This window comes from Aquarana catesbeiana, linkage group LG02, assembly GCF_042186555.1.
Source record: "Aquarana catesbeiana isolate 2022-GZ linkage group LG02, ASM4218655v1, whole genome shotgun sequence".
Taxonomy (NCBI): Eukaryota; Metazoa; Chordata; class Amphibia; order Anura; family Ranidae; genus Aquarana; species Aquarana catesbeiana.
The window spans coordinates 385,834,319-385,850,733 of record NC_133325.1 but is presented as its reverse complement, the minus strand read 5'-3'; the positions used below and the strand labels follow the sequence as shown (position 1 = coordinate 385,850,733).

The 16,415-nt window shown below is 41.7% G+C and overlaps 1 protein-coding gene across 1 annotated transcript in view; it reads right to left on the bottom strand.

The window, feature by feature from the left end:
* Positions 1–16,415, bottom strand: part of PPM1E (protein phosphatase, Mg2+/Mn2+ dependent 1E) — a 530,484-nt gene that overhangs the window by 277,090 nt on the left and 236,979 nt on the right. The window contains exon 2 of the mRNA XM_073615165.1: positions 6,503–6,621. Coding sequence (XP_073471266.1) covers positions 6,503–6,621 — 119 coding nt within the window. The remainder of the gene's footprint in view (positions 1–6,502; positions 6,622–16,415) is intronic.

Here is a 16,415-nt window from a genome sequence, read left to right as displayed (position 1 = left end):
ACACTAGCAAAAAATGTAGCAATGCTCAGAGTAAATTTTTACGTTTTGTCTGTGACCCCGCCTGGGGAGATTTCCCCTCATTTCCTGTCCTTGTCAGGCATATAAAAGAAAAGGGGAATGCAGTTGTCATTAGGACAAAAAGCATTAAAAAAAGTCAAATGTTTTAACTCTCCTGGAAGACACTCCCATGCTTTACCCAATATAATAAAAAGGTAGGGGAATACAAAATTCATATATAAACATAAACAAACATAAAACATATATACATAGCACCTTCTAGACACACTAGGAATTGTTTTTTTAGTTTTTTTGGGAGGATCCCACCCTCCCACATATTTATTGCCCAATTTATTCATGACTCCAAGGAAACAATTCAAAGTGAAGTATACTTGGACAACCAACAACCAATGGCTGCAGCTCTGACCAGTATATTCTGATGGGAATGGGGGAGTCCTCCCTGTCAGAATACAACAGCTCAGCAGGAGAGATTCCTGCATCACAAATGGTTGTTGATTTGTAGATCCGTTGACTTGTTTACCAGACCACTCAAAAAGGTAGATATTTTGCACATAAACCCCCTAAATCACTGCTTCTCCTAAACACTGAAGTTTTAAGAGAGCCTCATGACCATGAAGACTGAGATTGTGTTAAAGGCATATGAATATACACTAATGCCCCGTACAATGTCCGATCGGAGCGTGTTGTCGGAAATTCCGACCGTGTGTGGGCTCCTTCGGACATTTTCCATCGGATTTTCCGACATACAAAGTTGGACAGCAGGAGATAAAATTTTCCGACAACAAAATCCGATCGCGTCAATTCCGACCGTGTGTGGCCTGTTCCGACGCACAAAGTGCCACGCATGCTCAGAAGAAATTCCGACACGGGACAGCTCGTTCTGGTAAACTTAGCGTTCGCAATGGATACAGCACTTTCGTCACGCTGCAATGTTCAAAATGGTTTAATACAGCGCACTCTCTTCTTCTTTATAATGTGACAAGAATTAAGTCGTTTTGCTGCTCATATTCACACACACTTCTCACAAACTTCTTTCGTTACTATTTATCGGGATTCCCTCAATATATTTTGATTTCTCACATCTGACAACATATATTTTTTTTTTTTACTTTAATGTAGAATCTTTTTTTGTGTCTCTCTTTTTTAATTTTTTTTTTTGGTGATTTTGATTTGTACTCCCGAAAATGTTTGTGTGTTTTTTGTGACAAGTTCCCACAACACCATTGATATGTTGTTCTATTTAATCTGTAGGAGATTGTTTGGTGTTGTTGTCCCTTGTTAATTTCACATTTTATTTTTTTAGAAATGTACCTGAATCATCACCAACAAACTGTCCTTTTTGGATGAAAACACACACAGGAGAGTAGAATTTACCAAAAAAAATTTTATTAAGGGGTCACAACTATAAACAAAGAGGGAGGCAACGCTGGAGAAACTGCAGACGTGGGCGAAGCCTTGGACCCCCAGGGCAGACATCAATTATTTAAAAGCAAAATTGGTGGCCTGAGGAGTCCATATCTAAGGGAGGGCAGTGTGGTCCAGAAGTCCCAGAGATCCGGAAAGCAGCAGATGACATCTGTGTCCCCAGGCTGTGGTCATACGAGAGACTGCATCTTCTGTCAGACCAGACTGAACCCAGGATCATCACTCTCAGGTCTTCCTTCCACGCTTCCTTCCAGCCTTTGGCTGTGGTGGTGGAGTTGTGGCAGCAGGAGGAGGAGGAGGAGGAGGATCGTCCATCTCAATGACATCTGTCTTGTGTGTCAGTTCCCCACTCTCCCCCTTACGTAGGACTTTATAAATCAGGTCCTCAGAGATCTTGCGTTGGCCCTCCTGCATGCCCAGCAATTTGGTGGCAGCCATGCAGGCAAAGGCCTCTTCAGGACTGGGGAAGGCTCTGAGGGACGCCGAAGCCTCCTGGATCAGCCTGTATGCTGAATCCTGCACAGGACTGGGAGTGGCCTTCCTGGCTCGTTTATGTGGCAGGCGGAGGGGAGGAACCTGAGACTCAGTCAGGCTGCGACTTGTCCCAGGCTTCTCTTGGCTGACATTTAGCCTCGCCTCCTCCTGGCTGCCACTAATCCCCGCCTCCACCTGGCTGACAATAATAATCCCCGCCTCCTCCTGACTGCCACATTCCACAGCCTCCTCCTGGCTGAGGTCTTCCTGTGTATGAAAAAGGGACATAGTTTTAGTATTTTTTACATCAATCACACACAATTTTCACCTCCTGACTGCTGCAAATTGAATGTTAACAAATATAACAGACTATCCTTCTGAGCCCAGCATTTTGCATTCTTGTCCCAATTTTGGGTGCCCACTACTGTCTATTGATATGTAAAACACTTTTTTTAATCAGCAATTAATGATCAATAATAACATCTAGTAAACATCATTTATTTATTGCCCAGAAATCTGTAGAAGAATGCTATACCTGACTCCAGCTGGGCTCCTCCACTTCTTCCTGGCTGGAAGGCCCAGGTTGGACATCGGAAGCCTCAGCTGGTATGGAAGGAAGCGTGGAAGGAAGAGTAGAGAGGGATTCCCTGACTTCAGTGTGGTCTGACAGAAATCGCAGTCTCTCATAGTACCAGAGCCTGGGGACATAAACGTCATCTGCTGCAGCTCCTGATCTCTGGGAATCTGTGACCTTCTTGCGCTCCCTAAGATAAGTGCTCCTCAGGCCACCAATTTTAGCTTTTAAATAAGGGATGGTTGCTGTGGGGACCACCGGCTTCTCCAACTCCAGCAGTTTCTCCAGCGCTGCCTGCCTCTTCTGTTTGTGATTATAGTTGGGGTGTCTCACTTGCCACAGACAGGGCACCTCCCTGTACTTGTCAATAAACAGGGGCAGGAAATTGTGGTCGTTGAACCCATCCATTTTCTCTGCAAGACACAACACAAGACAAACCCTAATGTCAGGCCAAACTCCCCTAATCTTGTTACAATATAGGCTTCCATTTCGAAGCAGTATAGGCCCAAGTTTAGATCCTACCTTCGTTAGCACGATCGGCGTCTCCGATGCTCCTTCCTCCACTCACAGATCGTACGTAAGACGCGCGCGTTACGATTTATACACACTGCGCATGCGTATAACTCCTCCCGCCCCTGACGTTCTTTCTATTCTATTCCCCGCCCCTTTTCGTTTGGCGCAGTGGAGGAAGAGCACATGGCGGATAGACAGCAGGATCGTGCTAATTACAGCAACGAGGAGGAGGAGGAAAGGCTGGAGCCTGAAACGTCCCGATCCATAAGGAAATTAAAGGACTCAAATATGTCCTTTGGGGAGATGTTGGAAATGGTGGACATCCTGAAGAAGGCCGACTATGATGGAAAGTATGGGCCTTACCCCAACTACAATGTCCGAAAGGCCAAGATCATGGCGAAAGTGGTCAGGAGTCTGCACCGGAAATTCGGGGTACGACGATCGAAAGATCAGCTCAGGAAGCGGTGGTCGGACCTGAAATTACGAGAACATGAGCAGTACAGAAAGATCCGGAGAGTGCTGCAAAAAAGTAAGTAGTTGTGCTGTGTTCCTATTGTTCTTGTGTTTATTACGTTTGTGCTGCTCCATGTGCTTTTAGGAATTGTTGTACAGTTTAAAATGGCAACTTTCATGTTCATGGGCACATTATTCGTTCGGATCACACATTTTTATTTCGGATGATAAAATACCATTGTTTAGGCCATATGCATTTGGCCACCATTTTGAGGCCCTATACTTGTCTTCAAAGAATTTGGTTGTGTAGATGGCTTTGTTACTAGAATGAAATGCAAACTAGATTGTGTGTAAGGAGAGGACACTGAGCAGCTGTTTTCACATCTGGACACTGGAGCACTAGTGTGGGACCCCAGAACACCATTTTTATTAGGGGGGCCACACAGGTGCTCCAGTGTATACTATAGGGGGGTCTCCATCTGTGAAGCTTGTACTAAACAGGTAAAGTATTGCAGCTTGACAAAGGACACTAAAAAAGCTACATCTTGGAACTCGGCTAAAATAGACAATTTTACCCCACTTCCAAGCAATGTTTCATCTTTATAGTTCTGCCATCAAATATCTGTGTGCTAATTATACCATTTTTGTTTTACATAGGGGAGAAAAGACTCGGAGGACACCCCTCATCCGAGGAGACCAGAGCCCCCCCCCCTCTGGAAGAAGGGGAAATCCCAACAACACAAGCTGAGCAGGAGGAAGAAGACGTGGTGGAACTAGTCACAACAGGTGAGTGTCTGCGACCACAGGCTCAGATAAGAGATGGATGGCGGCATATTTTTTAGACCTAATTTATTTTGGGGTTCCTCTCTTTTTAGGTGATCGTGAGGTTGTGGATGAAGATCCTTTCACATCCGAAAGTGCCCAGATCCTGATCGGGGAGATCATGGGGTGTAATTTACAATTGGAAAACATCAAGCAAAACATCAATGATGTTATTCCAAAATATAAAAACATCATTGATGTTTTGGGGCGAGTTTAAAACCCCTCCAAATCACTTTCTTCTTTTGTGTGCTACAATGTGCGAAATGTTTTTGTGATTTTTCCCAAAGCCAAATTTGGAGGATGCACACAGTGTGCCAACATGTGCTATCTGCCATCACGGGAGATCAATGGACGCGTTTTGGGGGTGCAACCCCTTCCTCAATAATAAAGTAGCGGTGAGGAAGGGCTCTCTCCCCCAAAACACGTCCCTTGATCCCCCGTGATGGCAGATAGCACATGTTGACATTGTGAAATTTGTGTGCATCTTCCAAATTTGGCTTTTCCAGGGGTGATTTCCCCCCATCTGAACGCAATATCAAACACAGTTCCTAAATACTCATGTCTGATATTGCCTTCAAGTTCTACCAAATGTGAACTTTGTAAGATCAAGATTTGTGTCTTTCTTGTGGGTTTTACACAGGCCTGTTTTATATAAAATGCACATTTTGATTTTGGATAATGACACCACAAAAATTGTTATACAACAAACATGTCGGTTTGTCAGCAAAACCTTTGGTAAATGCACATGTGATTGTGCAGGTATTAAAAAGATTGTTCATCAAGAATGTGTGGATTATTGTCTCAACGCTACAACACTTTTGGGGTGATGTAATTGTTGTTTTATGAGAAAATGGGGGTTATTTCCTAAGGGCAAATCCTCTTTGCACTACAAGTGCAGTTTCAGTGCAGTTGCAAGTGCACTTGAAGTGAAAAGTGTCTTTGCATTTAGTAAATAACGGCCAACAGTGCTTTGTATAAGGTTACACAATCACAACATTTTCTGCACTCCACACATTTCTGTCAGGGTCAGCTAAAACAAACACAAGCAGTAAATGTCCACAAAGAAGAGCCTGGGGGGAGATGCCTGTCGAGAACTTGAGGTCCTGCAGGCTTCTCCCTGTGGCCAAATACCGCAAGGTAGCGACCAACCTCTGCTCCGGAGTGATGGCTTGCCTCATGCAAGTATCCTGCCTGCTAATATAAGGGGTCAGCAAAGCCAACAAACGGTGAAACACGGGGTCCGTCATCCTGAGAAAGTTCCTGAAATCATCAGGATATTTCTCACGGATCTCACGGAGCAAAGGCATATGACAGAACTGGTCACGCTGAAGCAACCAATTCTTGGTCCATGAACTCCTCCCCACCCTGTTCATGGACTGGACTTGTGTCAAGGTCAGGACCCCAACACCAAGCCCCCGCACAGCACGAACCGTACGAGGAGTACGCATACGAAACATGGCTAGAAAACGGTCGGCTGCTCAGAACGAAGTAACAGAACGCACTGAAGAACAGCAAGGCCTGTGAAGAGCGACCTGAAAACCAGTAACGAACGAACAAGAATACAATGACTACTTAAAGTCACGCGGAACTTGCTTGCATGCACTGAAGAGCAGATACAAACCCACAAGCACAAACTGAACGGCAGAAAACGATCTGAAAGCCACGAGTCTGAAAAAGCGCGAATCGTCTCTCACCAAACTTTTACTAACACGAGATTAGCAAAAGGAGCCCAAAGGGTGCCGCGCTTGGTTCTGAACCGGCCTTTTCTAGTCTCGTCGTACGTGGTGTACGTGACCGCGTGGTTGTCGATCGGAAATTCCGACAACTTTGTGCGACCGTGTGTAGGCAAAACAAGTTTGAGCCAACATCCGTCGGAAAAAATCCTAGGATTTTGTTGTCGGAATGTCCGAACAAAGTCCGACCGTGTGTACGGGGCATAACAAAATAAACCCCTGAAAAAGCACATTTCAATTTTTTTTTTCTGGAGTTTTAGCACACTCTTAGATGTTGAAATTTAACTTTCCTTTCTTTTGGTGCCTAACAAATGATCTCATTGAACATGATTCATATGCTGAATCACACTGTACAAATGGGAGCACAGATTAAAGACTTCAAGTGGTGTACTGGTTAAAGAGATGACTGATACTGCTACTTTATGACTACAACCTTGTTTTGCAACCTAATGTAAATTATACAACCAAAAAAAGACAATAATTTACTTACGTATGATTCCTTCTGTGCCATCCACATGTTTTGGCAGATAGTATACCGATAGGTCAGTTTGCAAGATCTCATCCGCCGTTGCCCTCGCCAGAGCAGCAGCCAGGAAAGATGGGCAATTACTGGAGAAAGAAGACAGAAAAAGACATTAGTCATACAAAGCTAACAAGGATTTTTTTCTCAGTTCCTGGAACTAGAGGGCAAAGGAAAACTGTCAAGAATACAATTCCACAGTTATACACCATAATAAATTATATTACAGGTTAGCAGCCTGCTTGACTCCTCGCGGAAGATTGAGTTATGGTTTCTATTCCTGACTGTCCTCTTCCCTTTCCTTGTACATGCCCAAATCAGATCTCACCACAAAAGGATCAAGAGCCATCAGTATAACTTAGATGGTCCTTGTCTGTATGCAAACCTTATTTGTCAAAAAAATTGTATTAGCTCATGCTGTACTGCTGTCTATTCGTTGACTGTTATAAGTTATCCAGTTTTAATTATTTCAATGACCCTTGAAATATAACATTTTAAAGTCATAAGCTAGATCAGTGTTTCTCAACTCCAGTCCTCAAGGCACCCCAACAGGTCATGTTTTCAGGATTTTCATTATTTTGCACAGGTGATTTGATCAGTTTCACTGCCTTAGTAATTACCACAGCCGTTTCATCTCAGGGAAATCCTGAAAACATGACCTGTTGGGGCGCCTTGAGGACTGGAGTTGAGAAACACTGAGCTAGATCATAGCTCAGATATGTTATTGAAAACGTTTTACACGAGCAGTATTGAAATGGTAAATTATCACCAACAGATTGTTTTGTAAATGCTGTTAGGAGACTATAACTATTACCACTTATTCTACAAACTTGAAAACTATTAACAGAAGAATTACTGAGAAACAGATACCTACCTAATGCTTCATGATATTCTTTCCTTTTGATCCCATCTGAGTGTTTCATTAAAGAACTATTTGGACTTAACTGAAGATAGCAATCATTCTTCAGTTATTAGTGCAGACAATCTTCTAATATGCTACAGGTTTATATGGAGAACTATATAGCACTACACAGAGCTGAACATGTAGTTATCTGAAGCAAGGGAATATGGTGAAGTTCCAAGCTCTAATTATCAGAACAAACATGCAGTGAAAACACACTCAGTCCTCTGTTACAACTCTAGTTTTTTTTTCCTTATACTGTCTAGTCTAGAGCAAAGAAGAAGCAGATCATATGGACCAGTGGGACATTTTTTTTCCTTCAAAATAAGTATGTTGGAAAAAGTGGAGAGTTGCAATTAATTCCATGTAAAATAAAAAAAAATATATACTTTGTGGTTTCTGAAAGGGTTAGGGGTCTAATGGACCTTTTTTTTATCAAGTAATCAGAGTAAGGGGCTAGTAAATACATCCTTTCCACCTATAAATGTTATGTCCAGCCTTGTATACCAGAAGAAAGCAATGCAAGGATGCACCAATGAGGGGGGGTGTTTTGAGATCTTTACTGGCTCATGCACCAATACCCCCTCTATCTATGGGTAGGGTTAAGTGTGCCACATGCCAAGTTTGGAGGCGTGACTGTTCACTTTAACCACTTGCGACCAGCCGCCGCAGCTTTACTGCGGCAGAATGGCATGGCTGGGCGAAACGACGTTACCTTACGTCACTTCACCTTTTGGCCACTAGGAGCACCCACAGCGTGTTCCAGGAGCTGATGCGAGTGCCTGGCATGCACGATTACTGCCGGGCTCCCACGATCGCTCGTGACAGAGCGAGAACCGGGATCTCTGTGTGTAAACACAGAGATCCCAGTTCTCTCAGGGGAGTAGAGAGAGAGATCGTATGTTCATACTATGTATGAACACCGATCTCTCTCTCCTCCTAGACAGTCCCATCCCTTCTACAGTTAGAACACAGTTAACCCCTTGATCGCCCCCTAGTGTTAGCCCCTTCCCTGCCAGTGACATTTATACAGTAATCAGTGCATTTTTATAGCACTGATCGCTGTATAATTGTCAATGGCCCAAAAAATGTGTCAAAAATGTCCGATCTGTCCACCGCAATATCGCAGTCCCAATAAAAATCGCAGCTCGCCGCCATTACTAGTAAAAAAAAAAATAATAGTAATAAAAATGCCATAAATCTATCCCGTATTTTGTAGACGCTATAACTTTTGCGCAAACCAATCAATATAAGCTTATTGCGATTTTTTTTAACCAAAAATATGTAGAAGAATACACATTGGCCTAAACTGAGGAAAAATGTGTTTTTTTGATAAAAAATGTGGGATATTTATTATAGCAAAAAGTAAAAGATATTGTTTTTTTTTCAAAATTGTCACTCTTCTTTTGTTTATAGCGTAAAAAATAAAAACCGCAGAGACGAACAAATACCACCTAAAGAAAGCTCTATTTGTGGAAAAAAAAGGACGTCAATTTTGTTTGGGTACAACGCTGCACGACTGGGCAATTGTCAGTTAAAGTGACACAGTGCAGTATCGCAAAAAATGGCCTGGTCATTGAACCGCCAGATGTTCCGGGGCTGAAGTGGTTAAACCCTGGCCTGTGGGTTGGAATATAGAGTTTTCACTCTAGCATGCATTGTGTCCCCAAGACCTAAAGAAGTTAATATACCGGCCATATGATCCCAGGCCAGCCTGTCGAACGCCTTTGCAGCGTCAATGGAACATAAAAATCCCTATTTATTATGTTAAGTTAACTGGTAATGTAAATTTAAAGCTTTTAGTGTATTGTCTCTGGCTTCTCTGCTGGGGACAAACCTGGTCTAGGAAATTAAGGAATGGGAAAATGGGGAGGAAATTAAGGATTTTTGCATAAATGTTTACACAAATGTTAAGGAGCTAGATTAACCTGCAATTTGTTACTTGCGTTGGGTATTTCCCCTTTTTATGCATCACTCCTAGATGGTCCTCTAATATTTGTGGAGAGAGGTTTGGGTTGTTGGCAAGGAATTCATGGATAGCATGTGCTGTCATCACTGCTTTTTTATCCTGCAAAGACTTCACTATTAATCTAACACTCTTATTAGTCAGCTCATACAACAGTTTTTGGCACAGAACAAACCTTATTCTAGTCTGTTTCCCCAGTTACTCAAGGAAGTTAGTATGGGCCTGAGTGAGGACCGATAATGTGCAATTATCAATATATACAATTTAGTCAACATTGCGATAAACTAAATGTGTAGAACACATTTATGTGCTTTCCATCATGATAGAACTGAGGAGTCAGGTGTTGCATTCTGTGAGAAATACTCTCTAAGTCTGGTCTGAATATCCTTGAGGATGATCAGGTCACATAGTAGGGAGCAATTAAGTGATCATATCTTAGATTTCCAATCCTATGCCCTGTACACACGATAGGATTTTCCAATGGAAAATGTGTGATAGGACCTTGTTGTCGGAATATCTGACCGTGTGTGGGCTCCATCACACATTTTCCATAGGAATTTCTGACACACAAAGTTTGAGAGCTTGCTATAAAATTTTGCGACAACAAAATCCGTTGTCAGAAATTCCGATCGTGTGTACACAAATCCGACGCACAAAGTGCCACGCATGCTCAGAATAAATTAAGAAACGAAAGCTATTGGCTACTGCCCCATTTATAGTCCCGACGTACGTGTTTTACGTCACCGCGTTCAGAACGATCGGATTTTCCGACAACTTTGTGTGACCGTGTGTATGCAAGACAATTTTGAGCCAACATCCGTCTGAAAAAATCCATGGATTTTGTTGTCGGAATATCCGATCAATGTCCGACCGTGTGTACAGGGCATTACTATGGCAGGAGTAAAGTTGTGGTGATTGGTGGCTGCCATGGATTGGTGGATAATACTGTCCTTGATTTCTCTCAGTGGGGTGTTGGGTAACTGGCTTATGGGTGGGAGGGGATGAATGACCTGCGATTATGCTGATATAATGGATGTAACTAAACTATTACACGCCTCCTTCTCTGGTCGAGCAGATGCCTCTCATGACTCCATATCTATTGATGTAATGACAAGCCTGATAGGCATAGCAAGCATGATCAACAATCCAATACAAAATGTATTTATATAGCGGCGTTGGATACAGTACGTTAAATCTTATGTGAGTAAGAGTTTACCTATAATTGATTATATGATCCGCTTGTTTGATGTACCTGTCTACACATGTCCCACTGAATGTACCTACTTTTTTTGTACTGCATTTTATACTTTTCAATAAAGCACTCCTGATTGTTAAAAAAAAAAAAAAGTTGTGGTGATTGGGCAATGATCTGCGATATACATAGGTTCAATGATCACAGTCTGAAGGTAAATTAGACCTGATTGTGAAAGAATAGATAGATTGTGACAGAAATAGAGTATTTTTGGTGAGGATGGCAGAAATAGGTAAAGTTGTTTGCATTGGTACGATCAGGGTGGAAAGCTGGAGTTTAACGTCATGTAAAGCTCACAAGGGTAGAAGATTTTTTTATATTAGAATGCCTGACAAACTCTGAGTCTTTTACAAATTTGTCAACCAAAAAGGTACTTTGCTTTACATCAGGGATATAAATATTCACACAAATGACTGTTTTATTGTCCGTTATTCCTTTTAGAAAAAGATCATGAACCTCATGGCCTGCTAGGCTGGTCAGTCATAAAATGAAGGTCTTTGGAAAAATGATGGCCACCCATTTGATTTGGAAGGCCCTGAAGATGTGTGATATACAGTGTGATACCAGTGGTTTGTAAGGTTGGGCATTGAGGCACCTCTGACGTGCATCTCCTGAAGGAAAGCTACTTGCAATCTATCAAAACATTTAAAAATAAAGTAGGCGCTATTCCTCCTCAATACTAATAACCTGTGTTACAACCAATGTCTGGATGGTACCTCCAAAAATATCACTGCAAATTACATGAGATTCAACACCATACAATAAATCATAAAATCAATATCCACATTTGTGAAAAAAAACATGTGAAAAAACTAAAGGATATGTGTGAGGGTGATTAGTACTGGCAGGAGGGGGTCATTTTGTTTTGTTGTACTCTATACACCGACCTGTGTGGTACATACTCCTGACCCCTGCACTTTGCATTGTGCACTCCTGAGTTTCACAGCATAATGTATATTTCATTACACTGGAGGTGGTTGACAAGGGGGTTACTGTGTTAAGGATTTGTGTCTGAAGGGGGTCTTTTTTTTGTTGTTGTTCATAAGTCTGTGCATTATACCCACCTGACCCCTGATGACCCTTGCACTCTTCATTTTGTACCCCTGGCCCCTTCACTTTCTGCATTTTTGTTCTCCTGACCTCTGCATTCTGTGCAATACCCACTCCTGACCATTGCATTCAACGCGATATTCACGTCTTACTCTTGTCTTTGTGCTACACACTCATGTGCCCTGCACTCTGTACATAACACATTCCTGAGCCTGCACTCTCTGCCACACCTACTCATGACACCTGCACTCTGTGCATTGTGCACTTCTGACCCCTGTACTCTGCCCTGTGTTGGTGCAGGGATCAGGAGTGGGTGTGTCAGGGATTTCAGAGATGTGTGCAGATATTACTTTTACTGATTTTATCAAAAAGTATCTCTTTATAATCACTTTGTAATCAGTAGCTTATATCCTTAAAATGTTTAGGCCTCTTGCACATGGGTGCCTGAGCAACGTAAACTGTGGCATATTTCCCTGCCCAGAAAGCCCAAATGATGCATACAGCTGCCCATAGACATGAATGACTGTGCGCATATGTACTTGGGTATACGCCAGTGTTTACATAAACACAGGTATAGAGTATGGGTTCATGCAAAGAAAATGTTATTCCTATTTTGCGCATATTAATGTATGCTATACTCATGTTTACGCAGCAATGGCATATTCCCAAGTAAAGCCATGGCACAACTGTGTGCAACACCTGGGCTATCCAGCAGGGGGGGGGATCTACTGATATTTATCCTGCATGGGCTCAGGTGCACTTGTACCTAAAAAAAAAAAAAAAAATGAACGCGAAAGGTTACCATACCCGAGTGCATTGATATAAATGATCATAGTTGGTGCTATGCCATTGCTAGTTCCTTGTCACCTTTCCTGTGGCCATTTTTAGCAGCAAACATACTCCAAATAAAAGACCCATTGAGACCTCTTTCTTCCTTATTTCTTTTTATTTTATTTCCCTTGGGATCCATAAATAGTATGCAGTTCAAGAACTGCTTGAACATTTGCTTTTAGCAAAAAGATAAAGCATCTAGCTGGCCTTTGTAATTTCATCCACAGAATACAGCAGGGCTGTGACATTAGCACAAGTCATTTTCCATATCAGCGGCCGAGCTGTGTGACTTGTGTGCCCCAGGCATGCATACATTTAAAAGACAGAGAAACAAACAGAGTGAAAGGACCATCTTTAAAATAACACAAGCAGCAATATATTTCAAATATAGAAATGTGTCTTCCAAAGACATAAAAATATTCTCTCAATCATTATTTTATATGTATATATAGATATATCTATATATAGATCTATCTATAGCTATAGATCTATCTATCTATATATAGATCTATCTATCTATCTATCTATCTATCTATCTATCTATCTATCTATCTATCTATCTATCTATACTGTATATATATATCTATATAGATATAGATATATATCTATAGCTATATATATATATCTATATATATATATATATCTATATATATATATATATATAGATATATATATATATATATATAGATATAGATATAGATATAGATATAGATATAGATATAGATATATATATTTATCTATATCTATAGATATATACAGTGCCTTGCAAAAGTATTCACCCCCTTGGCTTTTTACCTATTTTGTTACATTACAGCCATTAGTTCAATTTTTCTTAAATCTGAATAACCGTATTTATTGGCGTATAATACACACAGGCATAATACACACACATTCATTTTAAGAGGGAAGTTTCAGGAAAAAAACGTAAATTTAAAATGAGGAACTTTGAAGAAAAATAAGGGTCAGTGCCTTTCTGCAGCCTCACCATTGCCACCAATGCAGTCTGATGAATGCCCATCTGCAGCCTCACAAGTGCCATCAATGCAGCCTCATCAGTCCACATCAATGCAGCCTCATCAGTCCACATCAATGCAGCCTCACCATTGCCATCAATGCAGCAGCCTCACCACTGCCTTCAATGCAGCAGCCTCAACATTGCCATCAGTGCAGCCTGATCGATGCCCATCTGCAGCCTAAAAGGGACAGGGAGAGGGACGGGACGAGCGCCAACAGATTACATACAGTGAGAATCTCCTATGATAGACAGAACAGTGGTCCAATGGCAGCCCAGGAGACGGGAATTCCTGTTACAGAGGCCGCCAAGTAAACAGGAGATTCTCACTGCATGTAATCTGATGGCACTCATCCCTCCCCCCTCCCTGTCACCTCTGAGGCAGCTAAAATTGAAGTATCGGCATATAACACGCACGCGCTATTTTCACCCGATTTTCAGGGTGAAAAAGCGCAAGTTATACGCCAATAAATACAGTATATGTGATGGATCAGAACACAATAGTCTATGTTGGTGAATTAAAATTATAAAAATATATACATAAAACTATTTTTCAGAAATATAAAACTGATAATTGGTATGTGCGTATGTATTCACCCCCTCTGTTATAAAGCCCATAAAAAGCTCTGGCGCAACCAGTTACCATCAGAAGTCACATAATTAGTGAAATGATGTCCACCTGTGTGCAATCTAAGTGTCACATGATCTGTCATTACATATACACACCTTTTTAAAAGGCCCCAGAGGCTGCAACACCTAAACAAGAGGCACCACTAACCAAACACTGCCATGAAGACCAAGGAACTCTCCAAACAAGGGACAATGTTGTTGAGAAGTCAGGGTTAGGTTATAAGAAAATATCCAAATCTTTGATGATACCTAGGAGCACCATCAAATCTATCAAAACCAAATGGAAAGAACATGGCACAACAGCAAACCTGCCAAGAGATGGCCACACACCAAAACTCACAGAACGGGCAAGGAGGGCATTAATCAGAGAGGCAGCACAGAGACCTAAGGTAACCCTGGAAGAGCTGCAGAGTTCCACAGCAGAGACTGGAGTATCTGTACATAGGACAACAATAAGCCGTACACTCCATAGAGATGGGCTTTATGGCAGAGTGGCCAGAAGAAAGCCATTACTTTCAGCAAAAAATAAAATGGCACGTTTTGAGTTTGCGAAAAGGCACGTGGGAGACTCCCAAAATGTATGGAGGAAGGTGCTCTGGTCTGATGAGACTAAAATTTTACTTCTTGTCCATCAAAGAGAACACCATCCCCACAGGGAAACATGGTGGTGGCAGCATCATGCTGTGGGGATGTTTTTCAGCAGTCGGGACTCGGAAAATGGTCAGACTTGAGGGAAAGATGGATGGTGTTAAATACAGGGATATTCTTTAGCAAAACCTGTACCACTCTGTGTGTGATTTGAGGCTAGGATGGAGGTTCACCTTCCAGTAGGACAATGACCCCAAACACATTGCTAAAGCAACACTTGAGTGGAACATGCAAATGTGTTGGAATGGCCTAGTCAAAGCCCAGACCTCAATACAATAGAAAATCTGTGGTCAGACTTAAAGATTGCTGTTCACAAGCGCAAACCATCCAACTTGAAGGAGATGGAACAGTTTTGCAAGGAGGAATGGTTGGCCAGCACGCGCCAGATCCCTGCTGTGTGCCGCATGCAGCTCATATGTGAACCGAGCTTAATCTACCCGGCTCTCTCATTCGTCCGCCCACCTGCCTTGCTCTCTCATGCCACCCCCACCCCCCCCCCGCCGCACCCGCAGCAGAGAGGTCACGGCCCGGTGGTTGGGAACCCATGTTCTACAAAACATGTTTTCGTGTGGGCGGCCTTAACTCATATAGAACCTCCAAAAATCCCGGTGGTAAGATGTGGCAAGCTCATAGAGACTTATCCAAATCGACTTGGAGCTGTGATAGCCGCAAAAGGTGGCTCTACAAAGTATTGACTTTAGGGGGTGAATAGTTATGCACATTGCCTTTTTCTGTTATTTTGTCCTATTTGTTGTTTGCTTCACATTAAAAAAACAAAAACAAAAAAAATCTTCAAAGTTGTGGGCATGTTCTGTAAATTAAATGATGCAAACCCTCAAACAATCAATGTTAATTCCAGGTTGTGAGGCAACAAAACACGTAAAATTCCAAGGGGGGTGAATACTTTTGCAAAGCACTCTATATATAAAAAGATAGATTACATTGCTCTTACATTTCAAACTTAAAAGTTATAGGATAATTTTTTTAAAAAAAGCAGCCTTTATTATATACTGTATAGTATCTAATATAAACTAGGGCATGCTAAATATAAATTTCCATGATGGCTGGTCATAAAAGGGGAGCTACACTGCAAAAATGTAACTGCATGTCTGGCAAGGAATGTATATGATAGAAAACATAGGTGGGGTGCTGCTCAATGGTCACCAATTAGATTTCAGTCATCTATTTCTGCTGTGCAGGGTATATAATAAAGCCAGCATTTGATTGCATGTTAAAAAAAGAGAAACGCAAAGAATGCAATAACCCATTTAAACTGATCTGTACAATACTCAAGCTAACTGTACTAGCCTGAAATATGGTGGCTATGGAATACAGTATTTTGTACATAGTCAGTGCTCTTAATGCCTCATTCACATAGCTGTAAACACATTTACAACCATTTTTTTAAATGTATGGATCTGAACACAGCTGCATTGTTTTCAATGGAGATATTCACACAGGTGCAGAATATGCACTGTATTCAGAGCTGTAACAAAAAAATCCAAAAATCTGCACCTGAGGACAACTAAATACTTATATCATTGAAAAAAAGACCAGTACCCAATCCCTTATATTTTACATTTTATTGGCTGC